Consider the following 21683-nt stretch of genomic DNA (forward strand, 5'->3'; position numbering starts at 1 on the left):
AAGGAGACAGATTTTTCTTCAAAAAGACCTATGAAAGACTGATTCTGCAGGAAGATATAAGTAGTGTCTATGTGGCACCGCTCATCTCTGTATAATTATCAGGTTCTGATATCAGAATGTGATGTTTATATAATTATTATTTACAACATTTCAATGGAAAATTCCTATTATAATAGATTACATGAGTTCTAAATGTTCTCAAACTTTCCAATATAAACTCCATGTAGATCTGGTCCACAAGTGCCGAAACTCAGGGATGGTAAATGTGCAGGGGTCTTTTTGGTTTATACTTCTGCCATAGGCTGCTATATTGATGTGGCAAGTATAAAAAGGAAAAGTGTATATCTGCCGCCACTAGGGGGAGCACACTGCATACTGATTTATTATTGAGTACAATGGGAGCTGTATAAATCTTTTCATTGTAGCTGTGTGGAACTGATCTTTACTTGTTTTACTAACGTTATCTAACATGTAAATTACTCAAATGTCTTTTGATTATCCTAAAATGTATATCTTGAATGCATAACTGAGCATAACCGCTTTTATTTTTTGGTTTAAGCCTTATGTGCACATTTCCTGTGGTGTTAAAATATGCCAAAAGTTTTACTTTAAATAAAAAGTATATTTCTGTTACCACTAGGAGGAGCTCACTGCATACTGATTTATTATTGAGTGCAATGGGAGCTGTATAAGTCACTATGCGGTGAGCTCCCTCTAGGGGCAGCTGCAGGCAGACAGATAATATTTAGATTAAATAAAATGAAATTATAAGTACACTATCCTTCCCTGGACCCCACTGAAGTGGAGGGGAAAGGAGAGTAATTTTGTAGTGTCATTACTAGGCACCGATGTGTTTTGAAATTCCCCTTTGAAAAATTGGTTTGCCCGTGCTACATATATGTGTGAATGACTTTGGAAATACATACTGTATTTACCCATCCTGATTTGCATCATGTATTAAAATAGCCATACACTTTTGATAGCTGTCGACCAAACAGCCATCTCCCCCCAACTCTCTCTTTAACATGGCTCCTTAGACTGGCTAAGCGAGCTTATTTATTTCCATAGGGAGATGTTAAATAAGTGGTTGCCTGCACTGCTTACCTCCCTGGGGAACAAAGGTCAGGCATTCATCCAGCACGCCAGATCTTTTTTTTTTTTTCTACATAGAAGCTGGACAATTGGGCTGCCCCATACACATAGATTATCAACAACCCACATATAAATTCTTGGAATCTATTGACAATTATCTAATATATACGGCCGGCTCTACACTTCATTCTTATCAAAACTTTAATTTAGAATTCTACAAGATTCTTCTTAACTCTGACTTTTCTTCTCCCAGCACCCCCTGCTGGTTCAGTGTCAATGCAGAATGTGTTATATTGCATTGCATTCTGGGTGGAATAAAGGCTTTATAATAATCTTATGTTAAAAAACTGATTCTGTCAGTGCAGTATGGGGTATTATTACAGCTCAGCCAAACAGTTGGGGTATGTTCACACGATGAAAGGCATTTACGTGTGAAAAGACAGACTGTTTACAGTTGCCTCGTTTCACACGTAAATGCTCCTCCTCGTAATTTACGAGGCGTCTGAGACGCTCATAAATCTTGAGCTGTGCTTCATTGAGTTCAATGAAGAACAGCTCAAATTACGTGGCAAAGAAGTGCCCGCCATATAATGTATATAAGTGTCCTGCACTTCTTTGACGAGGCAGTCCATTTACGCGTCGTCGTTTGACAGCTGTCAAACGACGACGCGTAAATTACAGGTTGTCTGCACAGTACGTCGGCAAACCCATTCAAATGAATGGGCAGATGTTTGCCGACGTATTGCAGCCCTATTTTCAGACGTAAAACGAGGCATAATACGCCTCGTTTACGTCTGAAAATAGGTCGTGTGAACCCAGCCTTGGGATTATGTTGCTCAGCACAGAAGTAATAGGAATCATCGTTATTATGAATGCTACTCAGGATCCGCAAAGTAAAGGGATGTTTTTGCAAACTTGAATATCATTTTATTTAGGTCATAGCATTAGGATGATCATAAAATTATGTTAGAGGCATTCAATATTTTGAATTTATTGGTGTCTTATTTATTAGCTTGCACCATACAGCTAAAAGATAAAATTCTGTCTGCCTGCAGCTGCCCCCAGAGGGAGCTCACTGCACAGTGACTAATACAGCTCCCTTTGAACGCAATAATAAATTAGATTGCAGTGAGCTCCCCCTAGTGGCGACAGAAATACATTTTTATTCAAAGCAAAATCTTAGTCCAATATTGTCCATGAAGCAGGATAATATGCATTTAGGAACCAGAAAGATCCTTTCTATAGCAATATAGGAAACGTATTCATACAAATCTATGTATCAGCTCTAAGGGCTCATTCACACATTGCAGGAGTTTTCAAGCAGCAAGTGTCCTTTGCGTGAAACTCACTGCATGTCCTATATTGGTGGGTTTTCAGGCACCTAGTCGCCCATCCGTGTGAGAATTAAAAAAAAATAAAAAAAAGTGCTTACATGGACGTTAAAAAAACACATGCCACAGGCAAAGCACACGTTTTTTACGAGCGCAAATCGGACACGCTCGTCTGAATGTAGTCTAAAAAAAGAGAAGTATTTCTGAAACAAAGTCAGCAGAGGGACTTGGATCAACAGTAGATTGTCCCTACAATAGTGGGAGGCTTAAAGGGTATGTATTTATTAATGTATGTTGCTTATAATATGCGTGTGTTTTGTTTTTTAAATTATTATTTGTGAATATTATTATTATTACTAATTTATTTTCTGAATACAGCCCCTGTTCTTCCTGGTGCCTACCAACCGTCTCAGTCTCAAGGTTTTGCCTACACGCACCAATCAAGTATGTCCTCTATGAGGTCAATGCATTCTCCACATGCCCATTCACCTTCACAAAGTATGGTGAGTATTGTTTCCAGATAAGATATATCAATGACTAATATATACATGTTGTGTCCTATGGTAACGCAGGATCTGATATACCGCGCTCTGTAGTAAGGTGTTTACGGAGCAATTCCATCCTAAATATAATGTATAGAGACAGAAATTATCTTATAACTGCAGCATTAGGGGTAATTAAAAGAAATCTGCTCTTCGAGGTCTTAATTGGAGAATATAAAAGCTTAGGCTAGGAGACGTCTCTTCTACTTGTCTCCAGTGTTGGATCATGGAAGTTTACACGACTCTAGACAAGACAACGCAGAGAAAGTGTCACTGTTCAGAAAGTTGGATGTTTACTTGTAATTTTCCCCTAAAAGAAGATTATTATAATTTTTCTCACACATACTTAATAACCACATTACATAACTATATCCCATAACTTGGCATGGTAAATAATACACAGCATTCAGTATACGTATATTGTAAGTGAGATGTGTATATGGCCTATGTAACGAGTACAAATATAGGTTTTTTTATGACAAGGTTCTCGGGCAAGAGTTTAGGTTAAAAGAATTCAACCTCTAATTTCCCAATGGGTACAGCTATAATTAATCAGATTATAGACCAATTATCCAAGTATATGACAAATCTTTATTTGATATATAAAAAGCAGTTGTCCACAATATTAAAAACAGTAATAAAAAGAAAAAGAAAGCGGCAGCTTGTATTTCCACGGCAATTACGCCATATCATATGCAAAACTATTCAAAAAGACATCTCTGGTACCCCTCACATCAGGAAAATGGCGGACCCCCTGACCTCTGTTCTGCCCACAAGGGTGGCCAGCAGTAAGCGCACTTGGCTATTTCTGTAACTCTCTTCGACTTAAATGGAGAGATGAGGGCGTCCACTTCTCCACTTCATCTTCACCCTTATTCCCGTCCCCCGATAGCAAGTTTATTTAAGTTAACTGGTGTATAAAGGGAAGCTGTCACTACGTTCATGCTGCCCCATCTGAGAGCAGTATCAATGCATTACAGGGCTGTGCAGCATAACCAATACTTAAAAAAATAAAATAAATGCTGCTGCTTTTTAGAGATATACACTATACACTGGGTCGTGGCCAGTCTCGGGTAGATATGCCCAATGGGTGGCTCCCCTCTGCCTTCTCTCGCCCATCTCTCCATATACCCAGATAGAGTAGCATGAACTCAGTGATAGGTTATCTTTAGACACATCTTCTATTCCCCAAATTATACTTCCAGATATCCAGGAAGCAAGGATCAAAAGTATTCACAATGAGGAGCTGCTTTAACTGCCCCTGTGACTGCTGAATGACTGGACCCTTCCAAACAACATGCTAGCTTCCCATACTCCTGTATTTATAATTTAAAAAAGTTGGTCAGGATTAGAAAAACATGGCTGCTTTCTTCCCAAAATAGTGCCACACCTGTACACAGATATTGTGTGGTATTGCAATGCAGTCCTAGCTGCAATACCAGACACAACCTGTGGACAGGTGTGGCGCTGGTTCTGTAAGAAGAAGGCAGCCACGTTTTTCTAATCCTGGATTGTCCCTTTGAGGAAACATTAAAGCGACCGTCCAGCTGTTAACACAAGCATTATATGTACATTATATTTACCTGCTATTTATCTTCCACAGTGCTTACTGCTTGGGTGCTTTTCAGCTCAGCTTCATCATGGTAGAGCTGTGTTCTGTGACTACAGCGTAGCTACAGTGTACAGGGAGTCTGAGGTAGTCTGAAACACGCCTCCTATCTCATGATTGGTTCAGGCTTCTGCTCTCTCCCTCCCACTGTAGCTCTCCCTTCTCAGATTGGTTGTGTATAAACACAAGCCCACCACAAGCTCAACAGGAAGTCAGTACAGGGAGAGCTGATCTCCATTACAGTAAGGGCAGAATAATAGGAAAAAGAAGATTATTAGATAATTGCCACATGTATACTGAACCAAATAAGCCTTATTGAGGGGGAGCCTGGATAGTCACTTCAACTCCTGACCGAACCGGTTTTTGGGTGGAGTATGTCCCATACTGATCTGATATAATGTAAGATGACCAGTATCACCTGACTAATACTGATATATTACTAACAAATAAAAAACAATAACCGCTTTATCCACTCCGTTATGTCTTGTGCAGAGAACATTCAGAGCCATGTACGACTACAGCGCTCAAGATGATGATGAGGTTTCCTTCAGGGACGGTGACTATATTGTCAACGTGCAGCCAATTGATGAAGGATGGATGTACGGCACAGTGCAGAGAACTGGAAAGTCTGGAATGCTGCCAGCCAATTACATTGAGTCTGTTAACTGAGAGCTGTGCGTTACTTCACGTTTCGGCACTCGGCATATATTTTATTTTTTTGTGAGGATCGCCACGATCATGAATTCTTTATTGACAATTATTCTTTTAAAACGTGTAAAATTAAGTTTAAACTTATTTTTTAAGCGCTAGCATAAAATCTATGACAATACAAGAAGCTAGAAGATAAAAAATGCTATAGGACTATAAAAAGAAACCCTCATAGACTTAGTTGAATGTTGTATATTATAATGGGATTTTATCGATTTCTTTCTTACATGACATATCCTTTCTTAGTTAACCTCAGAGGGCTGGTAATTGCTGACAATCTCAGATATAGCAGCGGCATAACATAGATTATATATAGTATTACAAAAAGTATTTACCTGCTTCTGCTGTGTTCTGTCCCGTGTGCATTGTTTAGTATTGCACCATTAGTAATATGGAATCTAAACTCTCAAAATTTTATTCTAACTTAATGCTAAATATTATTATTCCTATTATCGAGAGCGGAGAGTGGATGCCAGGAGCACCTCTTAGGCTTCGTTCACATCTGCGTCAGGGCTCCATTCTGACGTTCTGTCGGAGCTTTCCGTCAGAACAGATCCCTGATTGACTCAAACGGAAACCATAGGATTCCGTTTCCCTCACCATTGATTTCAAATGCTCAGAAATTGACCTGCGGTGCAGAGTTTTATTCCGCAGCATGTCAATTGTATTTGCGTAAATGCTGCTTATTTGTTGCAGGTTTTCCTTAATTGACTTGAGTTGTTGCGCTTTTTTGCGGTGGGTTTGCAGCGATCCTGCCACAAAAAACGCAACTCAAAGAAAATAAAAAACATCATACTTGTTAGTTTACATTTAGTACACAATTTGCATCAACTTTTATACTAGTGGTTACCGGAGAACGTAAAATTAACATCTACCCTTGTTAACCTTAATAGTTCCAAAATCCAGTGCTGATTAATTTCTTAATATATTTTCATAGAGGTTTAGATATCCGTTTTTCTAATACAGAGCTCTGAATCGACTACGGTATGCATTCCGTCAAAACGACAGAACCCTTGCACAACTAACACAAATGGAAACCATTGGCACCGGATCTGTCACCATTGAAATCAATGGTGATGGAAACGGAAACTATAGTTTCCGTTTGTGTCAGTCAGGGCTCTGTTCCGACGGAAAGCTCAGACAGAACGTTGGAACGGAGCCCTGACGCAGCTGTGAACATAGCCTGGAGGACATAGATAGCCCATTGATTTCAATAAAAGAGGCTGTAATGCCTCGTATCCTCTGTGGAGGCACTGCAGGGGAATTAAACACTTACAATTTTCCCCACAAATTGCATCTGATCGCTGGGGGGTTTTAGCCATGGGACATCCTGTCATCTGCTTATCATTAGGGGAACCCTTCTATTAAAAAGTCATTGTCCTCATTGGACAACCTCTAATGTAAACTGTTACTAGACAAGTCTATAGCTTTATTAAAGGAATACAGAACTAAAAGTTTATCTTATCTCCATTTGTTGTTTAGTTAAATGCAATAGATTGTTCCCTGTTATCAGCCATCTCAAGCTGGGGATAACCTGACTGTAGTGTTCTGCAGTGGGATGACTAACAAGAAATCCAGAAAAATATTTGCCCCATGGTCGCTACTATATCGCCTGTGCTGGAATCATCTAGAAACATTTACATACAGATGAGTGAATTATAGTTGCCACTTGTCTTTTGAGGCTGCACTTATATAAGCTGAAAACTTTAGGGTTCATTCAGACGAGCGTAAAACTCGTCCGTGCGCTGTGCGTGAAAATCACGCCCAGCACACTGACCCATTGATTTCAATGGGGCCGTTCACACATGCAGGAGTTTTCAGTCAGCGTGTGTCTATTGCGTGAAACTCACTGTATGTCCTATATTTGTGCGTTTTCACGCACCTACTCGCCCATTGAAGTCAATGGGTGCGTGAAAATCGCGCACAGCACACGGATGCACATCCGTGAGCTGTGTGTAATTTGCGCATCAATTCCATTGAAAAAAAAGATGTGCCACTCGCAAAGCACCATGATGCATAACGCAACACACACGGACCAGATTCACGCGCGTGAATCTGATATGCTCGTGTGAATGTAGCCTAAGGTTTAAAATTGCGTGTGAATCTGGTCCGTGTGTGTTGCATTATGCATCAGGGTGCTTTGCGGGTGGCATGCTTTTTTCGCGCACTCGCAAAGTACACCTATTTTTTTTTTTATGGATTTGATTTTTTTTTAATCTCTTCTTTTTTTTATTCTTTATTTTCAATCGAATTGATGTGAAAATCAGGCCCCGCACACGGATGCACCTGTGTGCGGTGCGTGGTTTTCACGCACCCATTGACTTCAATGGGCGCATAGGTGCGTGAAAACCCACCAATATGGGTGCAGTGAGTTTCACGCAGCAGATGGGTCAGTGTGCTGCACGTGATTTCCATGTGCAGCACACAGACGTTATTCACATTCGTGTGAATGGGCCCTTACTTTACCTACATACTTTACCTGGTAAATAATCACATGGCTTTGGGCACATAAGTAAAGGGCTTCTCTGGAAATTAATAAAAAATATTTATTGGCCTGAGCACTGTATGAGCTTACATTTTGTAATATATGTCTTTCATTAATTTGGTCCCTTTTGTGCCGAGGGTACATAGACTATGCTGTTTACCACCATGGGCATGATATGCATATGTAAAACTACCTGTACATAAAGAAATAAATAAAAGAAACAATTGTAATTGTGGCCCATAATGTGTGGATTGGTAAACCGAAATATGTTACAAAATGTGACCACATATGGAGGGGCGTACATAAAGCACAACTCTTTATTTCTGGAAAATGGTTGATCTCAATAGACACTAGGTAGTGCCCCCTTCACTGCAGTTTTAATTTCAGGACCTACAAAAGAAAAAAAAAAGTGTTGTACACTATGTTATTTTACATTTAATAGACAAAAGCATCAACTTTTATACTAGTGTTTAACCGAGAACGTAAAATTAATATCTACCCTTGTTAACCTAAATAGGTCCAAAATCCAGTGCTGGTTAATTTCTTAATATATTTTCATAGAGGTTTAGACATCCGTTTTTCTGATACAGAGTTCCAAATCCCCTGCATACATAAAGTTAAATGATAGCCGCCACTAGGGGGGTGGGGGGTCTTATATTATATTGCTTTATTATTGATTTCAATGTATGAAGTGTTTGCAGTAAGCTCATAAGCTCCCCTAGTGGCAGCTGCAGGCATTGTATTCATGGAGGCGATTCGGAAAACAGAGTTCCGACCACTATAAAAATATATTAAGGAATTATTTAGCACAGAATTTTGGACCGAAAAAACACATGATTATAAAAGGTGGAAATTCATTTTAAGTTGGCCATAGACATAAGATTGCCGACAAATGAGCAACTGACTGTAATTGGCTGATACCATTACAAACATTTACAACTATGAAGAGTTGCAGCAGGGAGAAAAAAGCACCCTGTTAATAATGTTTTATTGGCCGTTCGCTACGGAGATATTATAATTGATTCAGCAAATTTGATATATAAATACAATGGGGGAGATGTATTAAAGGGGTTGTCCGCTACCGGACAACTGATGTCCTATCCATCAGATAGGTCATCAGTATATCATGGGTGCGGGCCCACACCGAACCCCGCACTGATCAGCTGCTCCGGTGGCTTACGGGCACCTGATGTTATGAACTGCAGCTCTGCTCCTATTCACTTGAAGTACGGCAGCTTGGCCGCTATTCCATGACTGGAGCTATCTGCTTCCGGCATGGACGTCCGGCGCCCGGAAGCAGCCGGAGAGGCTTAACGAAGTGGGGTCCGGGTGTCGGACCCCCACAGATCATGTACTGATGACCTGTCCGGTGGATAGGTCATCAGTTGTTCATTAGTGGACAACCCCTTTAAGACTGCGCCAGTCTTAATAAATTTGTTGCATCCTACTCCAGCTTGTTTATTATTAATAGAGACAGGACACTAAATGAAAATGTAGATTTCAGCTATAACTTGCCACGGTTCTTTTTCTTTGCTTTTTTGAGAAGGGCCGAAAGTGGGGGAACTTTCGGTCTCTTTTGTAACATTCTTACGCCGGAAAATTTGTGCAGAAACGTTGATAACTTTTCCTCATTGAATCTATTTTCAGATTGTCAAAAGTTGCTGATGAAATACAGATTGCACTTATATTTTCGTAGTCTTGTTCGTAACATTAGTTTCACATACTTATTACTTCAGTGTCACAGTCTGTCAGCTCAGTATTCAGAAAGCCATTACTAAAGGGTAGATTGTCCCGGATGTAAAAGCAGTGGCAGTATTGTTCCAGCAACGTCAATGGCTGAAGTAACAGAAACACCTGCCATTGTTTGGGGTTGTCCTACATGTGACCTGCAGCAAGCTGCGTCCCCATCTGTCGACCGAACATATTTCACTGAAATGAATAAATCTGAGAGGTTTGATTCACTTAAAGGAATTGTATATAATATTTTTCTATTTAAAATATTCAAAATCAAAACCCAAAATTTAAAGTTGGAGACATGTATCATAGCACCTGCTCAGTATCAGGTAGAGAGCAAGATGCTTTATGGCACTGGCATCATGGGCTTAAAGTAGCTCAAGTGAGAAATATACCTTAAGCAGGACTAATGCCCCCTTCAGGTCAGCATATTGCCTTCCGTCAGTGGTATACCTATACCTCCACTGGAAAGCTGCAATGTATCCCACTCTATAGGTGCTTCAGGTAGTGTTCTGCCAGAGGAATTCGGGCATATATGGACAGTAATCTCAGGAGCTTTACAATGCCGGGTATAGCATCGGAATCACTTTGCCCTGGGACTCTGGTCCGGTGGAAACTCCTGACATCATGAGCTTCCCCCAGGGTGGAATCCCCGAGCTGAGCGCTACCTGATGCTCTTTCTGAGGACTCCAGCCTTGGGGAATCTCCTGACATATACATTTATGTTATATACCTGTGACAGATGCCATACAATACAAGAAAAAATACCCTATGGTATAAGTTTTTTGGCGGGATCCCTTAGGATCAAATTGTACGGTATACCACTCTCTTCCATCCTTCAAAAAAAAAAAAAAGAAGTATACTGACATATACTAGCGAGACGGAGGACAAAAGGACGCATTTTTGGCCTTCGTCAAGATAGTGGAGCTCTGAGGACATGTTAAGCGCGTGCGCCGGGAGCTTTCCCGACGTACACGCTAAATGTAGGGCTTCTTACACGCAGGAACAATTCTTCAACTCTGTCAATGAATTATTTTTGGCTGTAATATTTATTGTAAAACTCAAAGGATTAAAGGATGTCCGAGAATAACAGTAAAACTGGGCTTTCCTTACAGGCACAGCGCCACTATTGTCCATAGGTTGTGTCCGGTATTGCAGCCCAGCCCAATTAACTTAAACAAGAGCTGCACTTAAATCTGACAGAAACATCTTCATGGAATTTGTATTTTCTCCTTGTGTCTCTGTCTCTAATGTGTGCTTGTAGATTGTGAGCTCCACTGGGGACAAGGTCAGATGTGAATGTTACCTTCTCTGTACAGCGCTGATGAATATGATTGTGTCATGTGTCATAATGTACAATGAACGGTTGAATGGGTTTTCCCATCATAGACTCATTGCCACAAAAGTCTGACCAATGGGGCTGTGCATGTGTGGTTACTCTCCATTACAGTGAATAAGAGTTATGGAAACAGACGAGCGGCTATTTCCATATCTCCCATTGACTTGTGTGGCCACTTGGAATGAGGACACTTCCGTTCCTTAGATCATTGAAGATCCTAGTGGTGATCCGCTACCCCCCCCCCCACCTCCCTTTCGATCAGATTTTTGGATAGACTACAAATGTCTATAGTGGGAAAACTCTTTTGAGCCATGCAAATTCAGACCTGATGTGAGATAAATCTACAAAACATTAGATCTGTCCCTGACCGCAGGAAAATGCAAACACGGCCGTGTATCCAACCTTATTAGCAGAGGAGCACAAAATATTTCCATCATACCCCTCAAAGTTCAGTTTACAGACACTACTTTTTATCGCTGTGCTGTTTTAGATTTAATAAAGCTTTAATAGAGGAATTATACTACTGACTGTCTGCATAATAACTCCGCATCTAAGCAAATAAAAAGAAGATAAAAGCACGGAAATAATTCTTTCAATGGTCAAAATAAATATAATTAATCATATTAGTAATATTGAATATCAGGTCTGGACAGTGACGTACATAAAGAAGAAGGGGCCCCATCGCAAAGATCAAACTGGGCCCCTATTATGCTGCTGTTTTGCACCCGGGACAGAAGGGCCTGATATTTGTTTGCCCCTTCACGCCCTTTCCGTGACACTTAGGCTATTTTTCAACCCCCTTTTTTAGTTCTGCACAGATTCTTGTCACTTAGCACCAAAGGGAACAAGACCAACAGGGCTGGGCCCCCTTTATCCAAGGGCCCGATAGCAGCAGCATGGCCTTCCTCTTATGATATATATGCCCATGGGTTTGGATACTTGTGGCTCTCAGATGATATGGCATAGTCATGCGGTGGCTTAGAATTCCACGAGAGCCACATGTCGTCCAAAACTCGTTTTTGCCATTGAATATGCAGCATTTCGAGGATTTCCCATGGTGCGTTTCCCGGCATGTAGATGGAATCATATATTTTATAATGGATTTATCCATGGGGATGGTGTCTTTGTTTTAAGAGGCCAAATCCACATTTTTTTTAGATCTAGACACAAACTGGGACATTTTAGACACTCATATAAGTTTTTCCATACAACTAAACAACTTTCTTCTCACTATGAATGTTATTTTTGCTTATTCTAATCTTTTCAAGGTCAAACGGTCTAATATGCTTACAGGATGCGTAACAGAGTGCTCATATGCAAAGATACCATACTAAAAACCAAAAATTCAAGGGCCAAAAATTTCCAAGAAATAAATCATGTAAAGCAGGATGAATAGAATAGATTTTTCGCTGTGATTTAGTCTACATCTTCAGTATCTTGTTGATGGATTCACTTGAGGCCTTATGCACGTGGACTTTTACCTTTGCCTTCATTCCATTACATTGAGACCATTTGACTAAGAATCCAAGAGCAAGAAAGTCAGGGGTAAAAAATTCCAGAGACAAATCTATAAAAGTAGTGGATGTAACATGAGATTAAGGGTCATTGGCAACTATGATCTTGATCATGGAATTGTCTGGACAGTGACTTATTTCCATCCTATCAGAGAACTGTATTTCAGACTAAGACTATGCATGAGCCTTTGCTGCATGTAGAACCATGGACATTGTATCTCCAACACTGTTAATTGCTATTGTGTAGCTGGATCATCATTATTGTTTCAGCTTGTCCTCTACAGCTACAGCAAGCAGAGGCTGTTTTTTTGCTGTCTTTGAAGTGTTTAAGATTGAAATACACATAAGCACATTAAATAAAGGTGAATTCTTATTCATTTATTTATTAGACCCTAATTAATGACAGATGAGGAACACGATGCGTTACAAAAAGTGAAGTGAATAGCTGTGTTAATTTTTTAGGTATTTAATATAATATTTTTTTATTCTTAAATACTAAAATCGGACTGTAATATAATGAAGGGTTTTTGCGTTCCAGGGTGACAAAATGATCGTGATTAATTCTACTATGCTATGTGATTAAAATTTAAGATGCAATAAAAAGTCTAATTGCTTATATTTTTAATTCAGTTGAATAGTCTGAGCCTTGTATTTTCCAAAAATGATTTCTACACTTTACCTGAGTTCCTTCCGAGATCCTGCAATTATCAAACAAGTTACGTTCTATGGAGAAACGTCTGCACCTACACAGAGATACGAGGGTGTAGTGGGAGTGCAGTTTCATGAACTTGCCTGCATAGGGTGCCAGGGTACATTCACATGGGGTGGTAATGGCAGAGACCCACATCTTTACTACGGTGATAAAACCACAAGTAGAACACATGACACTACACGAGCTCAGCCATGGACCACAATCATGGTTATATGCGGTTTTGCTGCAATGCAGTAATGATGTGACTTTTTGCCACGTTATTACAACCCCATGTGAATGTACTCCAAGCACATCACCGGAAATCAGTGTAAAAATCCTTTAAGTGTAACAATGCTGCCCACAGCCTTCTATATCCATAGGGAATAAGTGCCTTTAGAGTAAGTTCATATGTAGAGTCATTGCGGCAGATTTTCCGTCCAGATTTTCAGGCGTCAAATCTGCAGCGTGTTACAGTAGCAGCAAAGTGGATTAGTTCTAACAAATCTCTTACACACGCAGTAAAGAACATATATAAAAAAAAGGGAATACCTGCACACCAAGGCCTGATTTTGCATTGGGGTCCAGGTGCTTCAAGCAGGGGAGTAGCTAGGGGGGGGGGGGGCAGGTGGGGCATGTGCCCTGGCGCAACTAGGTGGTAGGGAAGTGGGGGGCACCGTGGCAGAGAAGCTGATCAGCGTTAGGAAGAGCCAGGAGATCATGCGGCAGCATTCTGACTGGGGTCTGTGACGGCCCGGGAGTGGGCCAGTCCAGTCACATGACCTGTCATCTGACCTCACTGGTCCACTCCCGAGCTGTCACCGACCCTAGTCAGAAGGAACTTCGCCGCTGCCTGCGCCGCATGACCTCCTTGGCTCCTTAGGTGAGTCACGTCAGGCAGAGAGTGGTAGGTAAGCTACCGCTTTCCGCTCTGTTTACAGTGTGGCGCTATTTACAAAGGGGGTGGCGGTCTGTGTGTGACACTATCTACAAGGGAGGAGTGTGACGCTATTTACAAGGGGGGAGTGTGCCGCTATCTACAAGGGAGGCAACGGGCTGTGTGTGGCACTATCTACAAAGAAGGCTGTGTTGGTGCTGTTTATAAGGGGGCTGTGTATTGTGCTATCTACAAGGGGCTGTGTTTGGCACTATTTACAAGGGGGGCTGTGTGGCGCTGTTTACAAGGGGGGGTCAGTGTGGCGCTATTGTGGTATCCCAGAGGATGCAGATGTTATGAGAGGACCTGATGGGGGTAGTAGTTCCCCTAATGGCTGGTTTATTAGTGATGTCACGGTCGCTGCAGTGGGGTCCAACCCTGGGCACTTCTCTTAGGACACGCAGCAAGTCAATTGTCAAAAATGGAAAGCAAAATCAGACACAGTCCTCTGCTAACCAAAAGTGTCTTTACTGAGGAGAACTTCCATAAAGTGCAGCAATAATTCACAGCAATGCAGTCTCTCATTACAAGTATAGTGGAGTGTGCATGTGAGGAGGACCCCTTGTTAGCTGATTTGCAGGGATATGCTTGTGAGGGGTGATGCTGACCGTTCTTTCCTCAGATTATGCAGTTTATGGTTTTGGGGGAGACACAGTCCTTATTATGGCTACAGAAGGGATCTGCAGCGGTTGGCTCCCGACGGGTGACTAACTTGAGGGAAATGTAGTTACTCACGGTTACTGGGGCGCGGTATCCGATAGCCGGACGCGGACCTAAGACACGTGGCTTGGAAACCACGGAGCACTGGACTTGACCGGAGGCCTACTTTAAGGTCCAGGATTGCAGAAATGCTGCTCTTGAAACTGCTCCTTTCTGGCAGATAGATTCTCTCCTTCTCAGAGGCGGAAGAAATTTATATGTTATCCCCTCTGTATGGACTGGTGAAGGATTCTAGGAATATCTGTGCTTTGCATGGGCCGTGAGATTCACCATGCAGCTCCTAGGTGTGGCAGGTAGATAGATGTAGATGCCCTGCCATCTCTTGCACAACATGGGTTGCTGGCACCTCACACTAGACTCCCCAGAACTCGTCTGCTCTGGTTTTCCTGCCCTCTGCTAAGAGGTAGGCTGGGCTAAAGTCTCCACCCACAGAATGCTAGAAGCTTCTGGAGGGAAAACTGGTTATGTCTCAGGAGTGATTGAAATCCTACACTCACATGCACTTACAGTGGGTCAACCATAGATGGCAGCAAAGCAATTAAGACATGGCAAAATACACAGTGTATGCACACAGGAAATACATGATATACAGAGGCATACTGACACACAGTACTATTACATTGTGACAAACCTACTACCATACGACAACTACTCCTATTATGGAAGTAGGGAGTGTACTGGGACGCTACACTATTTTACAAGGGGGGTCAGTGTGGCGCTATTTACAAGGGGATCAGTGTGGCGCTATTTACAAGGGGGTCAGTGTGGCGCTATTTACAAGGGGGTCAGTGTGGCGCTATTTACAAGTGGGGCTGTATGGCACTATCTACAAGTGAGGGCTGTGTGTGGCACTATCTACAAGGGGGGCTGTGGGTTGTTATCTACAACAGGCGGCTATGTGGCACTATCTACAACAGGGGGGCTGTGTGGCACTATCTACAACTGGAGGAGCCCAAAAAATTTCCAAGCTAGATCTGCGAGGGGCCTATAATCTAATCCGGATTCGCAGGGGTGACGAATGGAAGACGGCATTTAACACCCGCGATGGGCACTACGAATACCGAGTGATGCCCTTCGGACTGTGTAATGCTCCCGCAGTATTTCAGGAGTTCGTTAATGACATCTTCCGAGATCTCCTCTATACGTGTGTTGTAGTTTATCTTGATGATATTCTAATCTTCTCCCCAGATCTGATGACCCATCGGAGGCACGTTCGTCAAGTTCTTCTGCGACTAAGAGAGAATCGCTTGTATGCCAAGTTAGAGAAATGCACCTTTGAAAAGAGGTCTCTGCCCTTCCTGGGCTATGTCATCTCTGATCAAGGCCTTAAGATGGACCCTGAGAAGTTAAAGTCTGTCCTGGAATGGCCACGTCCTCAAGGCCTAAGGGCCATACAGCGGTTCCTTGGTTTCGCCAATTTCTACCGGCAGTTTATTCCGAACTTTTCTTCTCTGACGGCCCCCATCTCTACCCTTACCAAGAAGGGTGTGAACGCCAAGGTGTGGACTCCGGAGGCAGAGTCCGCATTCATTAGCCTCAAGAAAGCCTTCACTTCAGCTTCGATCCTCCATCACCCTGACATATCTCGGCAGTTCTCACTGGAAGTGGACGCTTCCTCTGTTGGTGCAGGCGCACTTCTGTTCCAGAGGAGCTCCAAAGGAAAGGCAGTAGTGTGTGGCTACTACTCAAGACTGTTTTCCTCTGCTGAGCGCAATTATTCCATTAGAGATCGGGAGCTACTGGCTATCAAATTGGCCCTGGAGGAGTGGAGACATCTTCTGGAGGGCGCTGCTCACCCCATTCTGATCTTCACCGACCACAAGAATCTCACTTACCTTCAGTCCGCTCAAAGACTGAATCCTCGTCAAGCCAGGTGGTCACTGTTCTTCACCCGTTTCCAATTTCTGCTCCACTACCGTCCCGCTGACAAGAACGTGAGGGCCGATGCCCTGTCCAGATCATTCGAAACGGAAGACACGGTGGAGTCCCTTCAGACGATCATAGACCCATCCTGCGTTGTCACCGCCAATCCTCTGCAGCTTAGAAATATCCCTCCAGGGAGAACTTTTGTTCGGTTGGCAGACAGAAAAATAATTCTCCGCTGGGGACACAGTTCTAAACTAGCTGGGCACGCCGGTGTCCGTAAGACCCAAGACCTGATCGCTCGTCACTTCTGGTGGCCCACGCTACCTAAGGATGTTCTGGACTTTGTCTCTGCTTGCACGGTGTGTGCCTCTAACAAGGTGGCTCACAGCAAGCCTGCCGGCCTGCTTCAACCCCTGCCTGTACCCAGTGCCCCCTGGCAGCACATCGCTATGGACTTCGTCACGGACTTTCCTCTCTCGGCAGGATGCAACACCATCTGGGTGGTGGTGGACCGGTTCTCTAAGATGGCACATTTTATCCCGCTGACCGGCCTACCCTCTGCTCCTCGACTGGCAAGCTTCTTCATTCAGCACATCTTCCGCTTGCATGGCTTGCCTCTTCACATTGTGTCCGACCGGGGGGTTCAGTTTACCTCCAAGTTCTGGAGAGCCCTCTGTAAACTCCTGGATGTGAGTTTGGACTTTTCCTCTGCCTATCACCCCCAGTCCAATGGGCAAGTTGAGAGGATCAACCAGATCATGGAAAATTATCTCCGCCACTTCATCTCTTCACAGCACGATAACTGGGTACAGCTTCTACCATGGGCGGAGTTTTCTTATAATAACCACACAAGTGAGTCCACCACCTCCACTCCGTTTCACATCGTGTACAGTCAACATCCCAGAGTTCCTCTTCCAGTGTCGACTTCATCTCAGGTACCCGCTGCTGACTCTGCATATGGGGACTTCCTGCAAATCTGGCAACAGACCCGGTCCTCTATTTTGCAGGCGGTAGATCGCATGAAGCGTAAGGCAGATACCAAAAGAAGAGAGCCGCCTCAGTATCTTCCTGGGACTAAAGTCTGGCTGTCCTCTCTAAACATTTGCTTGAGGATGCCTTCATACAAGTTTGCTCCCAGGTTCCTTGGTCCCTTCGAGATCCTGCAACAAATTAACCCTGTTTCCTATAAGCTGCGGCTGCCCCCTACCCTCAGAATCCCTAACTCCTTCCATGTGTCCCTCCTGAAACCAGTGGTCCTGAACCGCTACAGCAAGACCTCTAGTTCCACAGTTGCTTCCAGCGGTCCTTCTGATGTATTCGAGGTAAAGGAGATCCTGGACCGCAAGAGGGTTGGAGGAAGGACTTTCTATCTGGTGGACTGGAGAGGGTTTGGTCCTGAGGAGAGGTCCTGGGAGCCAGAAGAGAACCTCAGCGCCCCTACTCTTATTAAAAAGTTCCTCTCTCACTCTAGTCCCAAGAAGAGGGGGCGTAAGAGGGGGGATACTGTAGCGCCCATGGCCGCGGGCCGTCGGGTTCACTCACCTCCCGACGCCCGCAGCCATGGATCTGTGAGCGCCGGCCTCCGTCTCCCTCCTAGGAGATGCCAGCGCTCACTTCCGCTCCGTCCGGCCGGGTCCCGTAGGGTGCGCGCGCATGCTCGCGCCCGCTCTTAAAGGGCCAGCGCGCGCACATGAAAACAATGTTCATTAACCCACATGATTTCCTGCCCTATAAGAATGCCCCAGCCCTTCTGATCCTTGCCTGAGCGTTGTTAGTCTTTCCCTGTCTGTCTCGCAAATGGTCCCTTAGTGTCTCCCGTTCCAGCTGTTACCCGTGCCCTGTTACCGTTCCTGTATTCCGCATTGTTCCTGTGCCTACCCGTGTTCAAGTGCCATCTGCCACGTCAAGTGTCATCTGCCACGTCAAGTGTCATCTGCCACGTCAAGTGCCATCCGCCACGTCAAGTGACATCCACCACGGCAAGCGCCATCCGCCACGGCAAGCGCCATCTGCCACGTCAAGTGTCATCTGCCACGTCAAATGCCATCTGCCACGTCAAGTGCCATCTGCTCATCGGATACTGCCCACCACGTCTGGCGCCACTTTCCGCACCTGCCTCCATCCGTGCTGAAGCCACAGTCACCGTCCGGACTATTTCAGGTACCTAAGCATTACTGTCTGCTATCTTACTTTCACATAGACTGTGACCTGGTCAGCTGCCTCCCCGCTACGGCGGAGCGGCCTAGTGGGTCCACAAACCCAGTGTTCGTGACAGATAGGGCCTTAGTGCCACCTGTAGATAGTGCTTAAGTGTCCCCTATAGATAGTGCTCCACACTGCACCCTGTAAAGTGTACAACAGTGCAACCTGTAGATGGTGCCACACACTGCCCCCTGTAGATACTGCCACACACAGACCTCTGTAGATACTGCCACACACAGCCCTCTGTAGATAGCGCCACAGTTCCCTCTGTAGATAGTGCCCCACACTTCCCACTGTAGAGTGTAATACAGTGCCCCCCATAGATAGTGCCATACACTGCCCCCGTAGATAGTGCCACAATGAACATGTACGTAGTGTCCCCTGTAGATGGTGCCACAGTGCCCCCTGTAGATGGTGCCACACACTGTTTCCTGTAGATACTGCCACACACTACCCATGTAGATAGTGCCACACTCAACTGATGTAGATAGTGCCACACACAACCCATGTAGCTAGTGACACTCTCAACCCATGTAGATAGTGCCACACTCAACTCATGAAGATAGTGCCACACTCAATTCATGAAGATAGTGCCACACACAACCCATGAAGATAGTGCCCCACTCAACCCATGAAGATAGTGCCACAGTGCCCCCCTGTAGATAATGCCACAGATGTAGATAGTGCCACACTCACCTGTCCCTGTTCCTATGTCGTCCTGCAACGATGCAGGCCTGGTCTCTTTTGGTCCAGCAGAACAACGTAGGCAGCTCCATTACTTCATCGCGCTGCCTGCATCACAAGAAAAGCGGTGAATGGCGGGGCAGGTAACTAATAGTACCCTTGCCTCACAAGCGCTCAGGACATGGATACAATTTATTCCAATTGTATGTGAGGTCTTCCAAGTCCTGGTCACAGAGGAATTTCCGGGAAACTGAAAACCCCCTGCGTGCGCCTCTACGTTACACATCTGAGCGAAGCGGCGCACTTTATCTGTTCAGATGCTCTACAAACTCACCCAGAAATGGGAGAATATACAGGTTTTTTTTATCTGAAAGGGGTAAAAACCCAGTTTGATTCCGCAAAATCCCAAACTACAAGCATCCAAACAATAGATTTTTTTCTTATAATTTATTTTTTATGTTTGGTTGATGTTAAACCAAGGTCATATTATTATTATCAAAGTCTTCTGGCGCCATCTAGAGAGTAACGTCTTACTGGCCTCCATTGTTTACTGGCCTACAAATTGTGTTTCAAAACAAGTTATTTTTGTTCATTTTTATCTAGATAAAAAAAATCTTTCTTCCTTTTTTAACAAGTGAGACATCAGCGTTCATTGGTTCATCAAAGAGTGGTGATTTCATTAGTAGTTCCAGAACGCTCGCTACTTAAGTTACTAAACCATTAGAACACCAATAAAATGATTTGGCACCACAAAATCTGACTCAGATATACTAATAAATCTGTGTCTATTCCATTAATAGCCGTCTTGTGATTTTGCACTGGTCGCTTGTGTGTTTTACTAACAGACTGTAATTGTTTTTACGGTTTCACAAGTTCTAATTTCATCATTGCTCCTTTTATGACTTTAGACTATTGAAACGATCTTTCCCCAACAAGTCATATAGTCTTAAGGCGCTGAGACTCTCGTTATAATGAGCCGTGTTTACTCAGTATAAATTTGCAAATTAAAAGGGTTTTAAGGATCACGTATACTTGGACTATTAGGCTGTTAAGTTTTCCAAAATGCTAAACAAAAACTTGACTAAAAACAGATTGTGGGCAATAAAAGCTTAATGAACAAGGGCAGATTTACTAATACTGGGGTACCTGTTTATAAAATGTACCATGGGCACCTTACATACTGATTTCTTAATTTTCTAACCCCCTCCTACTCTCGGCCCCTTGACTTAAGTACAACAGGGGGCATCCATAATTCGCCTTCAGGCTAGAGCCCTAAAAGCCCCTATAATAATAATGGGACCCACATATATTCTGTATATATATATATATATATATATATATATATATATATATATATATATATATATATATATATATATATATATACACATAGGTTACAAAGTTCATATTGATATCTCATAGCACACATGGACGTTCCTCAGGGGCGTAGCTTTAGGAGGTGCAGAGGTAGCATTAACTTCCAAGCATCCGCCGTGTCAGTTTTGTACAGGTCCGTGCCTACTAATATCAAATGCTCACTGCTATACAGCGGCCAGGCATAGCGATCAATATTTCCATGGATACTTACAGTATGTTTAAGTGGTAAAGAGCAAGAATAATTTTAATAAAACTTCGACCAATCCCACTTGACCAAACTCATGTCTCAGTGTCTTTAGTCCAAAATATACAAAGTTGTTATCACAGGGTGTTAATTTTAAGGTTTTCAGAATAGACATTTATCACCTATCCACAGGATAGGTGATAAGTGTCTGATCGTCAGGTGTCCCACCCTCTCAAAGCCCCACGTTCCTCCTCACTACAGCGACGAGGAGCTTGTATGGAGCAGAGGACAATCATGAACCCTGCCACTCCATTCAATGTCTATGGGACTGACAGAAAAAGCTGAGCACTGTACTCAAATGTCTACGTCAGTCCCATAGACTTTGAATTGCACCGCGCATGCTCATCCGTGGCTCCATTCAAAGTTCTCCTCATTGCGGTCTTGCAGTGAAGAGGAACTTGGTGATCGGTGGAGGTCCTAGAGTGGGACAAAAATTAGCAGGAAAGGTCTGGAGTACAAAGGGTTGAGATTACAGTTCAGAGACTAAACCAAGTTACTTCATGTAAAGGATCAAATCATTTCTTAGAGGAAGTGCTATAGATTTCGATTTCTGCCCTGTACTCTTTACTCTCTTCTTTAACTAGCAATGATCCGAGATCTACCCTTATAGA

The 21683-nt window shown here is 43.3% G+C and overlaps 1 protein-coding gene across 3 annotated transcripts in view; it reads left to right on the forward strand.

Moving 5' to 3' along the window:
- Window positions 1–6736, forward strand: part of NEBL (nebulette) — a 195720-nt gene extending 188984 nt beyond the window's left edge. For all 3 annotated transcript variants that reach the window (XM_075827577.1, XM_075827578.1, XM_075827579.1), the window contains 2 exons: window positions 2802–2926; window positions 5067–6736. In XM_075827577.1, the coding sequence (XP_075683692.1) occupies window positions 2802–2926; window positions 5067–5243 (302 nt within the window). In that variant the 3' untranslated portion in view covers window positions 5244–6736. The remainder of the gene's footprint in view (window positions 1–2801; window positions 2927–5066) is intronic.
- The last annotated feature ends 14947 nt before the right edge of the window (window positions 6737–21683 follow it).

Source organism: Rhinoderma darwinii, chromosome 5 (assembly GCF_050947455.1).
Source record: "Rhinoderma darwinii isolate aRhiDar2 chromosome 5, aRhiDar2.hap1, whole genome shotgun sequence".
Taxonomy (NCBI): Eukaryota; Metazoa; Chordata; class Amphibia; order Anura; family Rhinodermatidae; genus Rhinoderma; species Rhinoderma darwinii.